Here is a 25,032-nt window from a genome sequence, read left to right on the forward strand (position 1 = left end):
GACAAGGGAGATACAGAAGTTATCCCTCTAAATTAATAAAGGGATGTTTGTCTTCCCAGCTACAGTGATGGAGAATGGACTTTAGGGTCTAATCGTTAGCAAGGTAACAAATAATTTGAATGAATGCTTGCATGTGTTCCGTAGGCCCTTTTAATATGCAGAGAATCGTCAAAGCAATTTAATTGTTAAATAAGGTTCTAATAATTGAATGAGGTCATGAGGAAAAGAGAGAGGGCCGAGAGAGGCCTTACAATTAGAAAAATCCGCTTAGACCTGACGGAGTTGTGGTGAATCTAAAAGAGTAATTGCTCAGGAGACAAAAGACAATCTAGGTGAAAGAGGGAAAATTATTTTTTTAATTGTTTAGATAATAATAAGATGATGGGAGGTAACAAGATAATCTTACCCCTGAAAAGGAGCAAAACTACGTAAGTTCGTAATTTGATAGTTTCTGACACTGAACAAGACCTTTGAGAATAGTCCAATAACCTTTTCACCTACTTGGTATTTAAGCATGTCACCTGCTTTTTGTGTAACCTTTTCTCCAATTGATTTAGGATGCTATGTTTAAAGGCCATTGAATGCAGTGTTAATTGCTTCTGCTCTTTGACACTGTTAAAATAATCTGAATACTATCTTTTATCATAGTTATTAGATTTATTTCTTTTCCAACTGACCCGTTATATAGTCTTTGATTTTATTTTATATTGGAAGCATCCTAGAGTATAAGAATTATTTGGGGTTCCTTTTTGAGGACCCAACCCAGTGCTATAAATAATAATTAATAAGTATTTATGATGTCAAAATGATAACATATTTTTTCAGAACATAGCAAGGACTATAAGTGGCAGACACTTTAGGGAAAGAAGAGATAACTAAAAGTAACTGATTTATTGTATCGCTCAAGCAACCATAGTCTTCATTAAATGCTCTATTTTTTTTTTGAAATTAACAAAATTTTTTTTTTTTTTTCTTTTTGCGGTACACGGGCCTCTCACTGTTGTGGCCTCTCCCGTTGCGGAGCACAGGCTCCGGATGCGCAGGCCCAGCGGCCATGGCTCACGGGCCCAGCCGCTCCGCGGCATATGGGATCCTCCCAGACCGGGGCACGAACCCGTATCCCCTGCATTGGCAGGCGGACTCTTAACCACTGCGCCACCAGGGAGGCCCATTTCTAGATACTATATATATGCGTTAATATACGATATTTGCTTTTCTCTTTCTGACTTACTTCACTTTGTATGACAGTTTCTAGGTCCATCCATGTCTCTACAAAATGACCCAATTTCATTCCTGTTTATGGCTGAGTAATATTCCATTGTATATATGTACCACATCTTCTTTATCTTTATTGCTTCCATGACTTGGCTATTGTAAATAGTGCTACAGTGAACACTGGGGTGCGTGTGTCTTTTTGAATTAGGGTTTTCTCTGGGTATATGCCCAGTAGTGAGATTGCTGGGTCATATGGTAATTCTATTTTTAGTTTTTTAAGGAACCTCCATACTGTTTTCCATAGTGGCTGTATCAATTTACATTCCCACCAATAGTGCAGGAGGGTTCCCTTTTCTCCACACCCTCTCCAGCATTGGTTGTTTATAGATTTTCTGGTGATGCCCATTCTAACTGGTGTGAGGTGATACCTCATTGTAGTTTTGACTTGCATTTCTCTAATAATTAGTGATGTTGAGCAGCTTTTCATGTGCCTCTTGGCCATCTGTACGTCTTCTTTGGAGAAATGTCTATTTAGGTCTTCTGCCATTTTTGGATTGGGTTGTTTGTTTTTTTAATATTGAGCTGCATGAGCTGTTTATATATTTTGGAGATTAATCCTTTGTCCTTTGATTTGTTTGGAAATATTTTCTCCCATTCTGAGGGTTGTCTTTTCATCTTGTTTATAGTTTCCTTTGTTGTGCAAAAGCTTTTTTTCATTAGGTCCCATTTGTTTGTTTTTATTTCCATTCCTCTAGGAGTGGGTCAGAGAAGACCTTGCTGTGATTTATGTCAAAGGGTGTTCTTCCTATGTTTCCCTCTAAGAATTCTATGATGTCCGGTCTTACATTTAGGTCTTTAATCCATTTTGAGTTAGTTTTGTGTATGGTGTTAGGGAGTGTTCTAATTTCACTCTTTTACATGTAGCTGTCCAGTTTTCCCAGCACCACTTATTGAAGAGACTGTCTTTTCTCCATTGTATATCCTTGCCTCCTTTGTCATAGGTTAGTTGACCATAGGTGCATTGGTTTATCTCTGGGCTTTCTATCCTGTTCCATTAATCTATATTTCTGGTTTTGTTCACGTACCATATTGTCTTGATGACTGTAGCTTTGTAGTACAGTCTGAAATCAGGGAGTCTGATTCCTCCAGCTCTGTTTTTTTTCCCTCAAGACTGCTTTGACTATTCGGGGTCTTTTGTGTGAAAACATGGGGAAGAAGAGATAGTATCTCTTGCAGAAGAATTCTAAATAATTAGATAGCTACTCCATGCTCAAGGGAGTGGGGCATAACAGCCTGCTCCTTAAGTAAGGGCTGCATGTAGTGACTTCTTTCCAAAGAGTACAATGTGGAATGGGAAGAAAAACAGTAACTTTAGGGTCGATAAATCTGACAAACACTACCTCAGCCAGGTGATCAAGGTCAACAGCAATGGTGATAAGAAATATTGATATTATGTACCCTTGCTCTGAAGTGATAAAGATGGCATTTTACCTCCGTGGTCTTTCTCCCCCAAACCCATAACCCCAGCCTAATCATGTGAGAAACATTAGATGGTTTCCAATTGAGGAATATTCTACAAAATATCTAAGTAGTTCTCTGCAAAACTAAGTTCATCAAAAGCAAGGAAAGTCTGATAAACTGTCATAACCAAGAGAAGCCTAAGGGCACATGAAAACTAAAAGTAATGTAGTATCCTGGATGGGATCCTGGAATGGAAAAAGAACACTAGGTAAAAACTAAGGAAGTCTGAATAAACTACTGACTCAATATTGGTTTAATAATTGTAACAAATGTGCCATATGAATGTAAGATATTCATAATAAGGGAAAGTGTGTGGAATATATGGGAACCCTGTACTTTGCAATTTTCATTTAAATTCAAACTGTTCTAAAGAATAAAGATTATATTTAAAATCATAAATAAATAAAATGTGAAAAATAATTATAGCCTTTTGCAATAATTTCAATCATATGGTATATCTTTTTTTTTTTTTTTTTTTTGGTACACAGGCCTCTCACTGTTGTGGCCTCTCACGTTGCGGAGCACAGGCTCCGGACGCGCAGGCTCAGCGGCCATGGCTCACAGGCCCAGCCACTCCGCAGCATATGGCATCTTCCTGGACCGGGGCACGAACCTGTGTCCCCTGCATCGGCAGGCAGACTCTCAACCACTGTGCCACCAGGGAAGCCCCATATGGTATATCTTAAAGAAATAACTGCCAAATGTATCTTATGGTAAAATAGGTTGAATAGTACCTAAGCATAAGCATGTTGTGAAATTTAAATGAGGTCAACCATGTAAAGTAGTATGACTACTCAGTGAATGTTGTTTGCTACTGTTCTTGTTATTATGGAAGCTAACTCTGACTCAGGTTCAATCCTCAAAGAATCAGCAGTGCAGTAGAGAGACAAGTAAGAAGATGAGTATAATAAAGGGTAAGAAGTGATGACAAATGACTCTTCCCTTACTAACTATGTGACCTTGTAATCTGAGTTAATCTCCCTTACTAACTATGTGACCTTGTAATCTGAGTTAATCTCAGTGCCTCAGCTTCTGGCACCCAATAAATGTAGCAATAATAATGATACTAATCTCAACAATACCATTGATGACAAATTACAACAGAAGTATGATGGGGCACAATGGAAACAGTAGTATCTCCTAACCTAGACTGGGGTTGTCAGTGGCTTACTAGAAAAGTTAATAGCTAAGATATATGTCATGAATACATGTTAACTAATTCATGTGTTCATTCAACAAACATTCAATGAGTTTCTACTATGTTTATCAGGCACTACCCCATCATTTTTTGAGAATCAAATCAAGAGTCATTTCCCCATCACATCCTCCCCTGCATCCACAGGCAGACTCTCAACCATGTGCCACCAGGGAAGCCCCAGATCATAGATTTTAAGAGCAACTAGGGAGATAAATACTATGCTATAATGGAAAACATCCTGGTCCAGGAATCAGGAGACCTCAGTTCTGTTTTTATTTCTGGCCCTAATGTGTGTGGGCATGGGCAAATCACTGGCCTCTTTAAGGTTCTCCTCATCTGATAAATGAAGATAATGCATTCCCTATCTTCTTCATATCATTGTTGTGTGGGTCAAATGAGATAATGACTATTAAAGTTTAGTTAAAGCATGGCACTTTTATTTTTTGGCCAGTGAAAATAGTACAATACCATAATGATGGATATATGCCATTATGCATGTCTAAACCCATAGAATGTATAATACCAAGAATGAACCCTAAGGTGTCTGTGGACTTTGGGTGATTATGATATGTTAACATGGGTTCATCAGTTGTAACAAGCGTGCCACTCTAGTGGGAGAAGTTGATAATAGAGAAATCTATACATATGTGGGCCCAGGGGGTATATGGGAAATCTCTTTAACCCAAAAGTGCTCTAAAAAAAAAATGAAGTCTTAAAAAAGAAAAAAAAAAAAAAAAAAAAAGGAAGGAGGGAGGGAGGGAAGGAAGGAAGGAAGGAAGAGAGGGAGGGAGGAAAATTTGTACTTAATTCCAAAGTCCAGGAGGATGGAGTCAGTATTAGATTTAACTTTATTTAGAAAAATATTTTTACATGCCCAAATGTTATGTAATAATTCATGTTGATTATATGTTTTTGCCGCTGAAAGAAGAGTAAAACTGAGTGTCTTGTCTTGGCCAAAAAACAAAAACAAAAACAAAAACATGGCATTTTAACCACTGAAATTGTTACCCATAAATATACTTTAAAGAGAGTAAGTTCTTTAGTGGATATTGAAAAGATTTTTTAAAAGCTTTGTGGGGCTTCCCTGGTGACGCAGTGGTTAAGAATCCGCCTGACAATGCAAGGGACACGGTTCGAGCCCTGATCTGGGAAGATCCCACATGCTGCAGAACAACTAAGGCCGTGAGCCACAACTACTGAGCCTGCGCTCTAGAGCCCGCATGCCACAACTACTGAGCCCGCGTGCCACAACTACTGAAGCCTGCACGCCTAGAGCCCATGCTCTGCAACAAAAGAAGCCACCGCAATGAGAAGCCCGTGCACCACAATGAAGAGTAGCCCCTGCTCGCCGCAACTAGAGAAAGCCCACATGCAGCAACGAAGACACAACACTGCCAAAAATAAATAAATACATAAAATTTATTTTTAAAAAAAGCTATTGTGATATATCTCTCTTCATTAATAATTGAATTAAGTAACCATATATAATGTTCTGAATTTTACTTTGTAAGTACAAAAAGGAAATAACCATCGCTATTTCTTCCCATGGGGAAAAATATGGATATTCTATAGTGTACTCTCGTGTTGAAAAAACTACCCCCAATACCAAGGTAATTTAAAAGGATTATACAGATTTGGCCACCACAAGTGTAATTTAGATAACTTAGCATTGTTAATTGTTTTTATTGTTCTTAAAAAGAATAACATGAACTATATTCTCTAATCTTTGATTAGATATTTGTTAACATTTTCTCTCTCACAGAGGGATATACTGGGAAAAGACAATATAAGTTTTCTTTAGAATTTTTATCTGTCCCCTCACAACAAATACTTTTCTCCCGAACCTCTATGAGAAAAGGAAGTTTTACGGTGGACAACTGGCAGATAGCACCTTAACAAAGTGATCATGTTCATATGACCAGTAATGGGACAGACTGATGCCATATGCCTTCTGAAGTGAGGCACTGAAAAGGCCACTGCATATGTAACACTACATGGCAGTGTGTCTCTAGAAGGTCAAGTGGCTCCATGGCTCCTTTTCACTAGGCTCTCAGGGGAACTATTAGGTTGAGTTGTAAAATGAAGTGTGGGTGAAAGTTTTAGGAGTGGGTATGAGCAAAATGTACTGACAGCACGTATTTCTGCAAGACTGTGTGTCCCCTCAGAAAACCAGCTTTCATATAGAAACAGTTCTCAGCTGCTGGAGAAGCGGTAGTATGCTACCTCTACATTTTTGCACGGGGCCCATAGCAAAATGTCCATGGGGCTCTGGAGCCAATTCAGATATTTCTGTCTCAGGATGGCCAGAGCCAGGGCCCTGCCCCAAGTGCTCATGCTTCTCCTCTCCCAACAAAAGCTCACTGATGAGGTCCGTCCTGGTGGTTTTGAACAAGACACCACTTAATCAAGAAATGTATCCCAGGCCAGTGCCTCTCAAACTTTAACGTGTACACAGTCCCCTGGGGATCTTGTTAAATTGCAGATTCCAATTCAGTATGTCTGGCATGGCACCCAAGATTTTGCATTTCTAAGGAGTTCCTAGGTAATGCTGATGTTGGTCTGCAGATCACACTTTTGAGGGTCCTACACATCCCATTTCTGTCCCCACAAACAAAGTGATGACCAGTGATTACTGGTAAAACAGGCCTAATTTAGCCAACTTTTATCAACTGGCATGAAATTATAATTGTTCTGGCTGAAAGACTTGCCTTCAAGTTTTCTTGAATAGCATTTTAACTATAAATTAAACTGATTTTATGCTTATCACTAATGAATATATATAAAACTCTGTAACAGTCTGCTGTATGGCAGATCTTTTCTCCAAATTAGATTGAGGATTTCACTCTGAAAATGGCAGATGGTGGAAAACATTAACATTCTAAATTCTCTTAAGACCTATCTGGATGACATAGCATGGAGCAAAAATTGGGCTTGTTATGCTAAAATATTAATTTTATCATTTACTTTTAGTTTGAGCAGAGTTTGCAAACTGATAGCTCTTGGGCCCAATTCGATCTATAGATGTATTTTGTGTGGCATATGTAGTTCTTGTTTGTTGTTGTTTGTTTGTTTGTTTGTTTGACATAGTATTTTACAGTTAGAACCTCATCCATAAAAATACTTTAGAAATATTAACCTTCTTTTGATCTGTTGACATGCTAAACTTTCTTTACTAAAGAAAAAATTTAAAAACACTAAAACATTTGACTCTCCATATAATTGTTATGACTATATTGTTAATTGATTACATTCAATGAAATCCAGAGCAGAATAATGTGAGAAAAGAAATAGCAATGCTATTTAAAAAAAAAATCTATGAATTCAATGAAACACAAAATGATATTGATAATAAAATGAAATAGTTAAAGGAAATAATTAACTTCAAATACTAAATATGGAAAATGAAATCCATGCCTTGAGGTTGATATCTTTAATAGACAAAATATGCTCCCACTTTAATAATTAAGAAAATTATACAGTACAATTTTCAATGATCTTGTGGTGATTGCCACATTAATGCCCCATGAATCATTCTTCCCAGTATCTGTGCCCTTGTGGATCCCCTTCCAAATCGACTCTGGATTTGGCCATGTGTCAGCATTGGCTCATGGGGACATCAGCAGACATGATACAAAGAGATGCTTGGTAAGTGTTTGTATGTTGAGGCTTTAGATCACCAAATAGTACAATTTACTTGAAATGTCACAAATATCTCTAACTGCCAAGTCAGAATCATAATAATAATCACTAAGAGACTCTGCATCTTTGTATCTAGATATTTGGCTACTTAAGGAAACTTAGAAGGTTAGCAAAACCTAATGGATTATGTGCATTCCTAGTCACCGTGGCAGGCCAACCATACCGAGGCATTCATGCTCTTAGACCTGGTCTTGCCACTCAGCATTCTTAGAATGATGCTATGGTCACATGAAGGGGCCCATTTAGCTTCTTTTAAGGTGGAAGACCACATGTAAAGAGAAGCTAGTCATCTTGGCCTCCAAGTGAGCCCTGCCACAAGCCTGTGGACTTGCAGACTATAGCTGCATGTATAAATGCAGAGACCAAAAGATTTCTTCTACCTCCTTCTCTCTAATTTGTAGGTTAATTAAGTTACTCATGTGGAACAAACCTGTAAATTAAAATATTCTTAATAAACTTATACAAACCTGTAAATTAAAATATTTGTAATAAACAAAATATTGCTGTATTCCATATTCTAAAATATGAACATAATTATATGTATTAAAATTGTTTGAATGCCCAGGGAGTGTGGAGAGTGAGGATAAATAATGAGTAAAGTTAAAGCCAAAGTGTAGTCCATCACATCCAAGATTTTTTTTAAAAGGAGCTAAAGAATGATGACTCATGATAAAAGCAATTTTTATTTTTTGTTATTTTTTGAGTTATTTATTTATTTATTATATCTTTATTGGAGTATAATTGCTTTACAATGTTGTGTTAGTTTCTGTTGTACAACAGAGTGAATCAGCTATAAGTATACATATGTCCCCATATCTCTTCCCTCTTGCGTCTCCCTCCCACCCTCCCTATCCCACCCTTCTAAGTCATCACAAAGCACCGAGCTGATCTCTTTGTGCTATACAGCAGCTTCCCACTAGCCATCCATTTTACATTTGGTAGTGTATATATGTCAGTGCTACTCTCTCAGTTCGTCCCAGCTTCCCCTTCCCCTCCTGTGTCCTCAAGTCCATTTTCTACATCTGCATCTTCATTCCTGCTCTGCCACTAGGTTCATCAGTACCGGTTTTTTAGATTCCATATATATGTATTATCATACGGTATTTGTTTTTCTCTTTCTGACTTACTTCACTCTGTATGACAGACTCTAGGTCCATCCACTTCACTACAAATACCTCAATTTCGTTTCTTTTATGGCTGAGTAATATTGCATTGTATATATATGCCACATCTTCTTTATCCATTCATCTGTCGATGGACACTTAGGTTGCTTCCATGTCCTGGAAATTGTAAATAGTGCTGCAACGAACATTGTGGTACACGTATCTTTTTTTTTCTTAACATTGGAGTATAATTGCTTTACAATGGTGTGTTAGTTTCTGCTTTATAACAAAGTGAATCAGTTATACATATACATATGTTCCCATATCTCTTCCCTCTTACGTCTCCCTCCCTCCCACCCTCCCTATCCCACCCCTCTAGGTGGTCACAAAGCACCGAGCTGATCTCCCTGTGCTATGTGGCTGCTTCCCACTAGCTATCTATTTTATGTTTGGTAGTGTATATATGTCCATGCCACTCTCTCACTTTGTCCCACCTTACCCTTCCCCCTCCCCATATCCTCAAGTCCATTCTCTAGTGGGTCTGTGTCTTTATTCCTGTCTTACCCCTAGGTTCTTCGTGACCTTTCTTTTTCTTCTTAGATTCCATATATATGTGTTAGCATACTGTATTTGTTTTTCTCTTTCTGACTTACTTCACTCTGTATGACAGACTCTAGGTCCATCCACCTCACTACAAATAACTCAATTTCGTTTCTTTTTATAGCTGAGTAATATTCCATTGTATATATGTATCACCAGTTTTGAGCAATTTAATTATGTGCCTACATGTAATTTTTGTAAAGTTTCTTGTGCTTGGGGTTCGTTGAGCTTCTTCAATCTGTTGGCTTATAGCTTTTACCATCTTTGGACAATTTTTGGCCATATTTCCTTCAAATACATTCTTTAGTTCTCCTACCTTTCCTTTGAAAATTCCAAATTTTAAGAAATTTTTTATTTTGGAGTAATTTTTGATTACACAAGTGCTGCAAAAGTGCAGGGAGTTGATGTGCACTCTTCTCTCAACTTCCCTATTATTAAGATCATATGTACAGTGGTACCTTTGTCAAAATTAAGAAACTAACGCTGGTACATCACTAATAACTAAACTTCAATTACTTATTACTTGGATTTCATCAGTTTTTCCATTAATGTTAACTTTTTGTTCCAGGATCCAATCCATGATACCACCTTGCTTTTATTTGTCAAGTCTTAGTCTCCTCTGATCTGTGACTGGGGATATTAATTTTAAGAATATATTTTAGAAGGACTTCCGGGTAAGATGGCGGAAGAGTAAGATGCGGAGATCACCGTCCTCCCCACGGATACACCAGAAATACAGCTACACGTGGAACAACTCCTACAGAACACCTACTGAACGCTGGCAGAAGACCCCAGACCTCCCAAAAGGCAAGAAAGTCCCCACATACCTGGGTAGGGCAAAGCGGAGAGATTCCCGCACAGAGGATTGGTGCCGAGCGGCACTCACCAGGCCGAGAGGCTTGTCTGCTCGCCCCGGCGGCGCTGGAAGCTGAGGCTCGGGCTTCGGTCAGAGCGCAGGGAGAGGACTGGGGCTGGCGGCGAGAACTCAGCTGCAAGGGGGCTAATGAGCCACAGCTAGCCGGCAGGGAGTCCGGGAAAACTCTGGAGCTGCCGAAGAGGCAAGAGACTTTTTCTTCCCTCTTGATTTCCTGGTGCGCAGGAGAGGGGATTAAGAGCACTGCTTTAAGGGGCTCCACAGACGGGCGCGAGTCACAACTGAAAGCGCGGAGCCCAGTGACGGGTGTGGGACGCTGGGGCTGCTGCTGCCACCGCCAAGAAGCCTGTGTGCGAGCACAGGTCACTGTCCACACCGCCCTTCCGGAAGCCTGTGCAGCCCGCCACAGCCGGGGTCCCGGGATCCAGGGGCGGCTTCCCAGGGAGAACGCACGGTGCGCCTTGGGTTGGTGCAACGTCACGCCGACCTCTGCCGCTGCAGGCTCGCCCCGCACTCCGTGCCCCTCCCTCCCGCCCGGCCTGAGTGAGCCAGAGTCCCCGAAGAGGCTGCTCCTTTAACCCTGTCCTGTCTGAGCGAAGAACAGACGCCCTCCGGCGACCTACACGCAGAGGCGGGGCCAAATCCAAAGCTGAGACCCAGGAGCTGTGAGAACAAAGAAGAGAAAGGGAAACCTCTCCCAGCAGCCTCAGAAGCAGCGGATTAAAGCTCCACAATCAACTTGCTGTACCCTGCATCTGTGGAATACATGAATGGACAACACATCATCCCAAATTGAGGAGCCAGGAGTCAGTGCTGTGCCTCTGAGGTGGGAGAGCCAACTTCAGGACACTGGTCCACAAGAGACCTCCCAGCTCCACATAATATCAAACGGCGAAAATCTTCCAGAGATCTCCATCTCAACACCAGCACCCAGCTTCACTCAACGACCAGCAAGCTACAGTGCTGGACACCCTATGCCAAACAACTAGCAAGACAGGAACACAACGCCACCCATTAGCAGAGAGGTGGCCTAAACTCATAAAAAGTCCGCAGACACCCCAAAACACACCACCAGACATGGACCTGCCCACCAGAAAGACAAGATCCAGCCTCATCCACCAGAACACAGGCACTAGTCCCCTCCACCAGGAAGCTAAACAACCCACTAAACCAACCTTAGCCACTGGGGACAGACACCAAAAACAACGGGAACTACGAACCTGCAGCCTGCAAAAAGGAGACCCCAAACACAGTAACATAAGCAAAATGAGAAGACAGAAAAACACACAGCAGGAGAAGGAGCAAGATAAAAACCCACCAGACCTAACAAATGAAGAGGTAATAGGCAGTCTACCTGAAAAAGAATTCAGAATAATGATGGTAAAGATGATCCAAGATTCTATTTCCAAGATCCAAAATCTTGGAAATAGAATAGACAAAATGCAAGAAACAGTTACCAAGGACCTAGAAGAACTAAAGATGAATCAAGCATCGATTAAAAACACAATAAATGAAATAAAAATACTCTAGATGGGATCAATAGCAGAATAACTGAGGCAGAAGAACGGATAAGTGAGGTGGAAGATAAAATAGTGGAAATAACTGCTGCAGAGCAAAATAAAGAAAAAAGAATGAAAAGAACAGAGGACAGTCTCAGAGACCTCTGGGACAACATTAAACGCACCAACATTCGAATTATAGGGGTTCCAGAAGAAGAAGAGAAAAAGAAAGGGACTGAGAAAATATTTGAAGAGATTATAGTGGAAAACTTCCCTAATATGGGAGAGGAAATAGTTAATCAAGTCCAGGAGGCACAGAGAGTTCCATACAGAATAAATCCAAGGAGAAATACGCCAAGACACATATTAATCAAACTGTCAAAAATTAAACACAAAGAAATCCTATTAAAAGCAGCAAGGCAAAAACAACAAATAACACACAAGGGAATCCCCATCAGGATAACAGCTGATCTCTCAGCAGAAACTCTACAAGCCAGAAGGGAGTGGCAGGACATAATTAAAGTGATGAAGGAGAAAAACCTGCACCCAAGATTACTCTACCCAGCAAAGATCTCATTCAGATTTGATGAAGAAATTAAAACGTTTACAGACAAGCAAAAGCTGAGAGAGTTCAGCACCACCAAACCAGCTTTACAACAAATGCTAAAGGAACTTCTCTAGGCAAGAAACACAACAGAAGGAAAAGACCTACAATAACGTACCCAAAACAATTAAGAAAATGGTAATAGGAACATACATATCGATAATTACCTTAAATGTAAATGGACTAAATGCTCCCACCAAAAGACACAGATTGGCTGAATGGATACAAAAACAAGACCCATATATATGCTGTCTACAGGAGACCCACTTCAGACCTAGAGACAAATACAGACTGAAAGTAAGGGGATGGAAAAAGATATTCCATGCAAATGGAAACCAAAAGAAAGCTAGAGTAGCAATTCTCATATCAGACAAAATAGACTTTAAAATAAAGACTATTAGAAGAGACAAAGAAGGACACTACATAATGATCAAGGGATCGATCCAAGAAGAAGATATAACAATTGTAAATATTTATGCACCAAACATAGGAGCACCTCAATACATAAAGCAAATACTAACAGCCATAAAAGGAGAAATCGACAGTAACACACTCATAGTAGGGGACTTTAACACCCCACTTTCACCAATGGACAGATCATCCAAAATGAAAATAAATAAGAAAACACAAGCTTTAAATGATACATTAAACAAGATGGACTTAATTGATATTTATAGGACATTCCATCCAAAAACAACAGAATACACATTTTTCTCAAGTGCTCATGGAACATTCTCCAGGATAGATCATATCTTGGGTCACAAATCAAGCCTTGGTCAATTTAAGAATATTGAAATTGTATCAAGTATCTTTTCCGACCACAATGCTATGAGACTAGATATCAATTACAGGAAAAGAGCTGTAAAAAATACAAACACATGGAGGCTAAACAATACACTACTTAATAACAAAGTGATCACTGAAGAAATCAAAGGGGAAATTAAAAAATACCTAGAAACAAATGACAATGGAGACACGATGACCCAAAACCTATGGGATGCAGCAAAAGCAGTTCTAAGAGGGAAGTTTATAGCAACACAATCCTACCTTAAGAAACAGGAAACATCTCGAATAAACAACCTAACCTTGCACCTAAAGCAATTAGAGAAAGAAGAACAAAAACATCCCAAAGTTAGCAGAAGGAAAGAAATCATAAAAATCAGATCAGAAATAAATGAAAAAGAAATGAAGGCAATGATAGCAAAGATCAATAAAACTAAAAGCTGGTTCTTTGAGAAGATAAACAAAATTGATAAACCATTAGCCAGACTCATCAAGAAAAAAAGGGAGAAGTCTCAAATCAATAGAATTAGAAATGAAAAAGGAGAAGTAACAAGTGACACTGCAGAAATACAAAAGATCATGAGAGATTACTACAAGCAACTCTATGCCAATAAAATGGACAACCTGGAAGAAATGGACAAATTCTTAGAAATGCACAACCTGCAAAGACTGAATCAGGAAGAAATAGAAAATATGAACAGACCAATCACAAGCACTGAAATTGAAACTGTGATAAAAAATCTTCCAACAAACAAAAGCCCAGGACCAGATGGCTTCACAGGTGAATTCTATCAAGCATTTAGAGAAGAGCTAACACCTATCCTTCTGAAACTCTTCCAAAATATAGCAGAGGGAGGAACACTCCCAAACTCATTCTACGAGGCCACCATCCCCTTGATACCAAAACCAGACAAGGATGTCACAAAGAAAGAAAACTACAGGCCAATATCACTGATGAACATAGATGCAAAAATCCTCAACAAAATACTAGCAAACAGAATCCAACAGCACATTAAAAGGATCATACACCATGATCAAGTGGGGTTTATTCCAGGAATGCAAGGATTCTTCAATATACGCAAATCAATCAACGTGATACACCACATTAACAAATTGAAGGAGAAAAACCATATGATCATCTCAATAGATGCAGAGAAAGCTTTCGACAAAATTCAACACCCATTTATGATAAAAACCCTGCAGAAAGTAGGCATAGAGGGAACTTTCCTCAACATAATAAAGGCCATATATGACAAACCCACAGCCAGCATCGTCCTCAATGGTGAAAAACTGAAACCATTTCCACTAAGATCAGGAACAAGACAAGGTTGCCCACTCTCACCACTCTTATTCAACCTAGTTTTGGAAGTTTTAGCCACAGCAATCAGAGAAGAAAAGGAAATAAAAGGAATCCAAATCGGAAAAGAAGAAGTAAAGCTGTCACTGTTTGCAGATGACATGATACTATACATAGAGAATCCTAAAGATGCTACCAGAAAACTACTAGAGCTAATCAATGAATTTGGTAAAGTTGCAGGATACAAAATTAATGCACAGAAATCTCTGGCATTCCTATATACTAATGATGAAAAATCTGAAAGTGAAATCAAGAAAACACTCCCATTTACCATTGCAACAAAAAGAATAAAATATCTAGGAATAAACCTACCTAAGGAGACAAAAGACCTGTATGCAGAAAATTATAAGACACTGATGAAAGAAATTAAAGATGATACAAATAGATGGAGAGATGTACCATGTTCTTGGATTGGAAGAATCAACATTGTGAAAATGACTCTACTACCCAAAGCAATCTACAGATTCAATGCAATCCCTATCAAACTACCACTGGCATTTTTCACAGAACTAGAGCAAAAAATTTCACAATTTGTATAGAAACACAAAAGACCCCGAATAGCCAAAGCAATCTTGAGAACGAAAAATGGAGCTGGAGGAATCAGGCTCCCTGACTTCAGACTATACTACAAAGCTACAGTAATCAAGACAGTATGGTACTGGCACAAGAACAGAAAGATAGATCAATGGAACAGGATAGAAAGCCCAGAGATAAATCCACGGACATATGGTCACCTTATCTTTGATAAAGGAGGCAGGAATGTACAGTGGAGAAAGGACAGTCTCTTCAATAAGTGGTGCTGGGAAAACTGGATAGGGACATGTAAAAGTATTAGATTAGATCACTCCCTAACACCATACACAAAAATAAGCTCAAAATGGATTAAAGACCTAAATGTAAGGCCAGACACTATCAAACTCTTAGAGGAAAACATAGGCAGAACACTCTATGACATAAATCACAGCAAGATCCTTTTTGACCCACCTCCTTGAGAAATGGAAATAAAGACAAAAATAAACACATGGGACGTAATGAAACTTAAAAGCTTTTGCACAGCAAAGGAAACCATAAACAAGACCAAAAGACAACCCTCAGAATGGGAGAAAATATTTGTAAATGAAGCAACTGACAAAGGATTAATCTCCAAAATTTATAAGCAGCTCATGCAGCTCAATAACAAAAAAACAAACAACCCAATCCAAAAATGGGCAGAAGACCTAAATAGACATTTCTCCACAGAAGATATACAGACTGCCAACAAACACATGAAAGGATGCTCAACATCTTTGCTCATTAGAGAAATGCAAATCAAAACTACAATGAGATATCATCTCACACCAGTCAGAATGGCCATCATCAAAAAATCTAGAAACAATAAATGCTGGAGAGGGTGTGGAAAAAAAGGAACACTCTTGCACTGCTGGTGGGAATGTGAATTGGTACAGCCACTATGGAGAACAGTACGGAGGTTCCTTAAAAAACTACAAATAGAACTACCATATGACCCAGCAATCCCACTACTGGGCATATACCCTGAGAAAACCATAATTCAAAAAGAGACATGTACCAAAATGTTCATAGCAGCCCTATTTACAATAGCCCAGAGATGGAAACAACCTAAGTGTCCATCATCAGATGAATGGATAAAGAAGATGTGGCACATATATACAATGGAATATTACTCAGCCATAAAAAGAAATGAAATTGAGCTATTTGTAATGAAGTGGATGGACCTAGAGTCTGTCATACAGAGTGAAGTAAGTCAGAAAGAGAAAGACAAATACTGTATGCTGACACATATATATGGAATTTAAGAAAAAAAAATGTCATGAAGAACATAGGGGTAAGATAGGAATAAAGACACAGACCTACTAGATAATGGACTTGAGGATATGGGGAGGGGGAAGGGTAAGCTGTTGAAAAGTGAAAGAGCGGCATGGACATATATACACTACCAAACGTAAGGTAGATAGCTAGTGGGAAGCAGCCGCATAGCACAGGGAGATCAGCTCGGTGCTATGTGACCGCCTGGAAGGGTGGGATAGGGAGGGTGGGAGGGAGACGCAAAAGGGAGGGGATATGGGAACATATGTATATGTATAACTGATTAAATTTGTTATAAAGCAAAAAAAATATATTTTAACACTATATCAAAACATCATTTAAAACTGATCAATATTTTTAAAATTATCAATAATGTATTTTACATTATTTTTTCATACTAAATCTTCAAAATCTAGTGTGTATACTTGCAACACAAATTAAACTCAGACACTTTCATTGGAAGTACTCATCTGCTTTTAGAGCTCACAAAATTTACAGTTGAAAAAGTAGATTCACATTCTCCATTTGTTCCAATATACTTAAAATTCTTCCAATAATTTCACTGAGTATCAGTTTTTAAATTTAAATTAACTAATTAAGAAATTCAGTTCTTCAGTTGCAGTAGCCACAGATCAAGTGTGCGATTGCCCTATGTGGCTAATAGCTACCATATTAAATAGTGCAGCTCTAGACCACTGTAAGGACTTTTGATTTTTTATTCTGAGCTCTGAAGGGTTTTGAGCAAAGTATTGACATGATCTCGTTGAAGATTACTCTGCTGTGCTGGAGAACAAATTGAGGTGAGGGCAGAAGCAAAGAGACCGGCCAGGAGGCTACTGCAATAACCCAGGTGAGTGAGGAGGGTGCCCGGTACTAGGGCAGTAGCGGTGGAGCTGGAGAAAGGTGGTAGAATTCCAGGACTACCTTGTTGGACCTGACACAATCTGCTTACAGATTAGATGTGGGGTCAGGAAGGACACCAAGATTTTGGGCTTAAAAATGGAACAAGGAATGTCTTTTACAGAGAAGATTTTGTAGGAAGTAGGTTGGGAGTGGGGAGATCAGGAGCTGTTTTGAACATTTTTTTTTTTTTTTTTTTTTTTTTTTTTTGCGGTATGCGGGCCTCTCACTGTTGTGGCCTCCCCCGTTGCGGAGCACAGGCTCCGGACGCGCAGGCTCAGCAGCCATGGCTCACGGGCCCAGCCGCTCCGCGGCACATGGGATCCTCCCAGACCGGGGCACGAACCCGTATCCCCTGCATCGGCAGGCGGACTCTCAACCACTTGCGCCACCAGGGAGGCCCGAACAGTTTGATTTTAAAATACCTATGAGACATTTGAGTGGAGACGTTAAGTAGACAGTGGATATTTGAGTCTGGGGTTCAGGAGAGAGAGTTCTGCTGGGGTTATACATTTGGGAATCATTAACACATAGATAGTATTTTATTTTATAAAATATTTATTTGTTTATTTTTGGCTGCGTCGGGTCTTGGTCTTGGTTGCGGCACGTGGGACCTTTCGTTGGGGCCCCCCAGCTCTCTAGCTGTAGCGCACTTGTGGCACACAGGCTTGGTTGCCCTGCAGCCTGTGGGATCTTAGTTCCTGACCAGGGATCGAACCCACATCCCCTGCATTGGAAGGCAGATTCTTAACCTCTAGACCACCAGGGAAGTCCCCAACGATGGTATTTTAAAAGGTAAGATTTGAGGACTTCCCTGGTGGTCCAGTGGTTAAGACTCCCCTGCTTCCAGTGCAGGGGGCACAGGTTCCATCTCTTGTGAGGGAAGTTCCGCATGCCACAGAGTGCGCCCCCCCCCAAAAAAAGAAAAAAGTAAGATTGGAGGAGCTCACCAAAGGAGTGAGTGTACAGAAAGAAGAGTTAGTAGCAGAATTTTCAACAAAATCCAATTTTCAAAATGCGTTTCAAAATGCAAGTTTTGAGATCAGGCCCCAAAGATATCAACAAGAATTGGTGGAATAGTATATTCCTTCAATTAAAAGCAGTGTTAGGCTCAATGATGCAAAGGTAGTGATTAGCCAACCAGGTATAGCAAATCATTTTGCTGTGCTGAAGCAAAAATACAGAGCCAGAAGGTATGGAAAGATGTATTCGGTGAGGAACGGCTTTCAGGCTGGCCGGGTGGCTAGTCAGAGCTGGGAATGCGAGGGTTCTGACAGCTTTGGAGTTAACAAGTGACAGCTGCAGTTAGTTTCCTACACGTACACAAAACTAACCAACCTGTCCTGCCATAGAGCGTATGTCATAATGCTGGTACAACAGGCATCTCGTTTCGCAGATGAAGAGAAGCATTGCCTTGGACCACAAAGCCACTTAGCCGCAGAGCCTCGCCCTCGCGTAGGTTACCAGGGAGGTGCCCTTCCCCCAAGGACACGAGCTCTAAAGTGGGACAGGCTCGGAGGGAGGGGGGCTGACAAGGCGAGTTCAGAAATAGCAATCGTGATGGGCGTGTGAGTTCTGCGCAGAATTCTGACAAAGGGGAGGTCCTTGGCTTGAAGACGAGGCATACAGTCATTTAAGTATAGTGGAAGAACTAAGGCTAGTGGAAGCTCAAGGACAAAAAGCACTGAGATTCTTGAGTTGGCGCTGTGAACGATCCTTCCTTGCCGCATCCTCCCTAAGTCGGGCAGTGAGGAGCCTGAAGAACCGAGGAGTGAGGGGGCGGTGGCGGGGAAGGGCCGACTGACACGGCCCCTTTTAGGTCCTGATGCTGGGAGCAGCGTCCGCACTCCTATTTTCCTTTCACCGGATTACTCTGCCCGGGAGTGGCTACCTCTCGGGCAAAACTATGGCCTGGTTAAACGGGAAGGTGCAGGAAAGCCAGTCTACCGGCGCCCCGGGGACACCGGCCGACAGCCAGCATCCCTTTCACTCCCGACTCCGAGCGGGCAGAGTCAGACCGGAAGACCCCGCGGGGCTGGGCTCGTGGGCCGCAGTAGAAGGGGCGGTGCCAGGGCACACGAACCAATCACGGCAGACGTATCCACGTGGCTAGCACTGGCCAATAGGCGGCCGCGGCGGCCGCGGCGGGGAAATTCAAACGTGTTTGCGGAGAGGGGCTGGGGTTCCATCTTTTGTCCTCAACTCAGCTTTGCGGCGGAGAGTCCTACCTTGCCGGCGCACGGAGGGACGGCGGCGGCCGGTGTGTGGGCTCTTTAGCCGCGCCGCGCGGGCCGGTGAGCGGTGGGGGCGAGGCGGGGAGGGCTCACAGCCCGGCAGAAGACGTAGGGTGCGGCTCAACGGGCTGGAGGGGGAGGGGCGGGCTCTCTGCCCCTCCAATCCTCCCGTAGTGCCGGAGATTTTTTTTGTTGAGAACCCGGGAAACGAGAGGTAGATGTGGACTTGGCTGGAGAGAGGGCCTGGCAGGGCATCTGGGGAGACTCCCTCTCTTGTCTGGTATTTTAGAACAGGGAGAGGAGATGGTGGCCGTGATTCTGACAGTTACCTTTGGAACCTGGCTTCAAGGGGTGATACCTAGCTGCCCGCTTTATCCCCCTTTTTCATTGTTACGCTCGAGGTCTGGGGCGCCATTGATATCAGTGACCCTGGGTTACTGGATTGATGGGTTTGAGAATCACAAAGATGAGGTTGACAGGAAGAAAGACTGCGGACGCTTTGTGGACTAAACATCAACACCATGCAGATGAGCAAGTGCTCAGTACTGTACTAATACAGTAGATTCTTGGTATTAGAATGATTAAGGTAGCACATCATGTTTCTGCCAGATGTGCACAAGAACAAGCTGCTGATACCCCATTTATCAATAAAGGGCAGTGATGTTGTATGTATCATGCTTTGAAAGCACTTGCAATGTGCAGGTTTACTGACATAAAGCAGATGAGTAAAGGAATGGTTATTCTCACTACCAAAAGGATTTTTTTATGCCTATATGTCACTACCAGAATCCAAGCAAACATACCATCACATTTTTTTTAAACGACTGAATTTGCAGATGGCCCAGAGAAAATAATTCTGGAAAAAGAGTGAAAGGAAGGCAGAGAAGAAAAATGGAAAGGGGGCAGCAACTTCTGTGTTGTGCAATGGCTTCATTGACGTTCTGGTGGAAAGAAGAGGTGGACTTACCTGTTGGAATCCTTGCTGGGCAGATTACGAAGACATGCTGTTGTTTTTGTGCACGTAGCTTCACAAATACCAGCCTGATAATATCTGTGTTGAGATATTCATATAATTAATGCTTTTGTCTCCTGGGTTCTAAAAGGCTAGTTGCAACATTTTTTTCTTTAATGCTAGTAAAAATAGGAATTCTGAATAGTTCGATTTTTTTTTTCCTTAGAAATGGAGGCTGAGGATTTAAGTGGTAGAGAACTGACAATTGATTCCATAATGAACAAAGTGAGAGATATTAAAAACAAATTTAAAAATGAAGACCTTACTGATGAGCTAAGCTTGAATAAAGTCTCTGCTGATACTACAGGTGAGTTCCCTTGTTTTGAATACCTCTGAGGTAAAGGAAGGAAATGTGAACCACTGGGTGTTCACATGGTGTACTTTTCTCAGTAATTTATGCTCACCAGTTAGAGCACAAACATTTTACGTTTTAACCCTTTTGGGTGGAAATGTTCCCACAATTTTCCACTTTCTTAAGAAAGGACACGTAACATCACATGTTACAGTGTGCTCAGAGGTAATTTTCGTAACTCTTCCCTTATTGGCAGCTCTCATTTCTGCTGATATGCCTGCCATCAGTAGGTATGCCATTTTTTTTCCATTCCTTTTTTTGCTGCAAACTGAGAAAACCTCACCAATCTCAATAAAATGATGTAAAGATTTAAGGTTAAACACTCAATATTTGATTTGAAGAATCTTCCTGTTACTCTCCTGGCCTTTCCTATTCTCCCTTGCTCACAGCAGCTTCCTTGCTATGCCTCCTGTGTGCTGGACCAGCTCCTATTCCAGTGTCTTTGTTCTTGCTCTCTTCCTGGAACACCGCTCCCCAGCTATCTGCCCACTCTTACCTCCTTCAAGTCTTTGTTCAAATGTCATCTCATCGAGGCCTTCCCTAACCCACCTTTTTATTTTTTTTTTATTTATTTTATTTTATTTTATTTTTTTTTGCTGTACGCGGGCCTCTCACTGCTGTGGCCTCTCCCGTTGCGGAGCACAGGCTCCGGACACACAGGCTCCGCGGCCATGGCTCGCGGGCCCAGCCGCTCCGCGGCATGTGGGATCTTCCGGGATCGGGGCACGAACCCGTGTCCCCTGCATCGGCAGGCGGACTCTCAACCACTGCGCCACCATGGAAGCCCTAACCCACCTTTTTAAAATAGCAACCTGTGGGGTTGGGTGTGTGTCCCCTATTTCCTTTCCCTGTATTATTTTTCTCTATAGCACTAATCACCTTATATCTCCTTTACTCATGTGTTTATTGTCTCTCTCCTCCACTAGAAAGTGAGCTCTCTGAGGGTGTGGCTTTTATCTGTTGTGTTGTGTCTGCAGAGCTAAGAATGGTGCCTAGCAAGTAGTAGGTACTTAAATGTTTATTGAATGATGAATAAGTGAAAGTGCCCAAAGTTTAATGCCCTAGTTTTATGAAAAGTATTAGCTCAGAAGCCAAATTCTTTACTATATTTTAGATTGTTGAGTTTTTTTGAAAAGTGACCTTTGGATAAGTTTGTTGTATCTGTACTTACCATTAAGTGGATGAGGGATTGAAAGCAAATGGAAGAACCTATAACTAGTCATGATGGCAGGTCATATTCACTTGAAACCACTTAGAAACTGATCATTTTGGTGTTAAGCAAATTCTTAATATGGTGATATTCTATCACCACACTTGGTGTATTTAAACAGTGGTAACAAAGCTTGTACGCCAAGGTAGATAAGTCCTTATTTGAAATCTTTAGCTTGCTCAAAACTGTGAATACTTAACATATATTGATAATTGGGATGTAAGACATGATACTGAGGAATATTAAAACCGTGGTTTCTAGATGAGAAGAATTTAGTATCTACTATGCTACATTATAATATATGTTTGACATCGAATGAATACTAACACAATAAGACAGGATGCTTTAAGGTTTTAAGAGAGGGAGAATGGGGTATGAGAAATACATCTGCAAAGACCGTTTTTTAGACACCTTGAAGGCTAACTTGTTAGGAAGGCGATGGGAGGTAAAACTGAAAATGAAGTTAAGATCAGACCAGATTAAATTTAAGGGTAAAAACAAAGTTATGAATCTGTTTTTTGTTTTTTGGTTTTTTTTTTTAGTAAAAAGCAGAAACAGTAATTTTGTTTGTAAAAGCAAATATTTAACCTTTGTTGAAGGTAACTGAAACTAATAGAAGGAATGATAGTTTCTCTGAGAAATCTAAATTTAATCATGTTTAATAATGACTAAAATATCCTGAACAGGACAACTAGTAACACTAAAGAAGGTTAAAAATAAATTAACAACATGAAAATCTTGGAGAAATGTGGGTAAATTGGAGGGAGAAGAAAATGACTATACCAGTTGCTTATCTTTTGTAAACTGGTTTTGTTTGATCGGTTTAAAACTAAGTTTGAGGAATATGGATATAATGTTGGATCAATAAGGTTGTAAAGGTTATGTTAGGACTAGGGCAGTACGTTTCTAAATTTTTAATGAATAAGCATGAAGCATTTTCCAAGACAGTTGGTACTGGTGGTGGTGAGAGAGGCTTAGGTTTTCTTTGCATCGTTAGGATGCTAAGATAGAATTCTGCTGCTGCAGCATCAATACTCGTAGACTGCATATGGTTTTCTAAAGCTCCTCATAAACATTTATTTCTAAGTTTTCTCTTCCTTCAAAATATATAGCTTTTTGTAGTACAGTATACCATCATAAAAGTATATATACAGTAAATAAGTTTGCTTATATTTACATGAGTTGTTAAAGTTTTAAAGAAGTATTTTAGGGAGTTTGTGTATGTTCATACTGAGAGTATCAGTGATTAACTGTAATTTGAAAGAAAAGTGCAATTTGGCATTTGTTTTATTTCTTTCCTCTGTTGTGGTATATTTTGTCCCCTGTTCAGATAACTCGGGAACTGTTAACCAAATTATGACGATGGCAAACAACCCAGAGGACTGGTTGAATTTGTTGCTCAAACTAGAGAAAAACAGTGTCCCTTTAAATGATGCCCTTTTAAATAAATTGATTGGTCGTTACAATCAAGCAATTGAAGCACTTCCTCCAGATAAATATGGCCAAAATGAGAGTTTTGCTAGAATTCAAGTGAGATTTGCTGAATTAAAAGCGTAAGTATTACCATTTTAACTGCATTTAGCTAACTACATTACATAACACATAACTACATCACCAAAAGGTAAAATGAAAACATGTTGTCAGAATTACTTGTAAGAAATTTAATATTTTTTGACAAAATCCTTTTGTTTATAATTAACAAGTGAGTAATGTAAACCTTCTTCACTATGTACATATTTCCACAAAGTTACATACTCTAGACTCTGCCTAAAAAGATTTAAAAAATTAACTTATTTAATTTTACATACAGAAAAAAGAACAATATCTTGTGTCTTTTGGAAAATAGAACGAGGAGTTATCAAACTTAGGCAAATGTGTCCTTTTTCTTAAAACTTGACTCTGAAATCTTTATTTCAGTATTCAAGAGCCAGATGACGCACGCGACTACTTTCAGATGGCCAGAGCAAACTGCAAGAAATTTGCTTTCGTGCATATATCTTTTGCACAGTTTGAACTATCACAAGGTAATCTGAAAATGTCAAGTCCGAATTTTAAGTAGAAGATAACTTCCTACTGTAACTTACATTCGAATATTAAATCATGTGTATGAAATACAAGTATGAGGCGAAACGTCAGATGAGAATATGGTGGAAGAATGCTACCTAAGTGTAAATGTGGAGAATATTTGTCATACTGGCCCTTCCACTTGTGAGGAGTAACCCAGGAAAATAAGCATGAACGTCACGTGTGTGCTATTAGATTCAGGAAACATCTAAAGGAAAGTGGCTTCTTTACTGAGTATTTCTGGGATGAGGATCTGAGATATTTAAACCAGAGCTTAGATAAGTTTATCATGTACGATGGTGTCATGGCACCAGAATATATATCAGAATATAATTGTAGCATTAGTTGGTAGTTCAATTAAAAAAAAGTAAACTGCTGTAGAAGCTTTTGTTTCTTGCTCACTTGGTTCCACCTAATCTGGACATTTTAGATAGAACAGGGGCCGTCTCTTCCTCAGACATTTTTAGCCTGGCCATTAGCCTTTACTCTTCTCATTTTCTGGGGCCTTTGGATCTATCCTGCTGGCCCTCTGGCCACGTTTTCCTGTTTTTCCATTTGCCTTGTTGCTGCTCCAACCCTGATCCCGTTTCCCACCAGTAATACACATATTATCACCATGTTTTTTTTTTTTTTTTTTTGGCTCAGCCAGAATCCTTGTAGTCATGTCCAAAGCAGGGCTAACTCCTTGGAGAGTATTCGCCAGGACGGAGGTTGGAGAAAAGCACTGTATAAACTCAAATCCTGAACTTCTACTTATGCAGATGATTTCTGAGTCCTAGTTATCTGAATCATCTTCTCTGATCTATCCTGTGCACTATCAGGTGACTTAAAAAAAAAACAAACTTCCCTTTCCTGCCTAGGAGAATTGACTCATTGCTTGTTAGAGTTTGGCCAGGCCTTTAAGATCATCTATCTCTCCTTCATTCTACTTTTTAAAATTTTTGAGGTGTTATGGCCTATCAACAGCAGCTATAAACTTATAT

At 40.2% G+C, this 25,032-nt stretch overlaps 1 protein-coding gene across 6 annotated transcripts in view; it reads left to right on the forward strand.

Annotated features, from left to right (window-relative positions):
* Window positions 1-19,332: 19,332 nt before the first annotated feature.
* TTK (TTK protein kinase) overlaps window positions 19,333-25,032 on the forward strand; it is a 42,495-nt gene continuing 36,795 nt past the window's right edge. For 4 of the 6 annotated variants that reach the window (XM_060114954.1, XM_060114955.1, XM_060114957.1 and 1 more), the window contains exons 1-4: window positions 19,390-19,471; window positions 20,590-20,730; window positions 23,316-23,538; window positions 23,903-24,009. In XM_060114954.1, coding sequence (XP_059970937.1) covers window positions 20,592-20,730; window positions 23,316-23,538; window positions 23,903-24,009 — 469 coding nt within the window. In that variant the 5' untranslated portion in view covers window positions 19,390-19,471; window positions 20,590-20,591. Of the gene's footprint in view, window positions 19,472-20,589; window positions 20,731-23,315; window positions 23,539-23,902; window positions 24,010-25,032 lie in introns of all 6 variants that reach the window. The other 2 variants (XM_060114958.1, XM_060114959.1) reach the window with 2 other exon arrangements.

This window comes from Mesoplodon densirostris, chromosome 12 (assembly GCF_025265405.1).
Source record: "Mesoplodon densirostris isolate mMesDen1 chromosome 12, mMesDen1 primary haplotype, whole genome shotgun sequence".
NCBI lineage: Eukaryota > Metazoa > Chordata > Mammalia > Artiodactyla > Ziphiidae > Mesoplodon > Mesoplodon densirostris.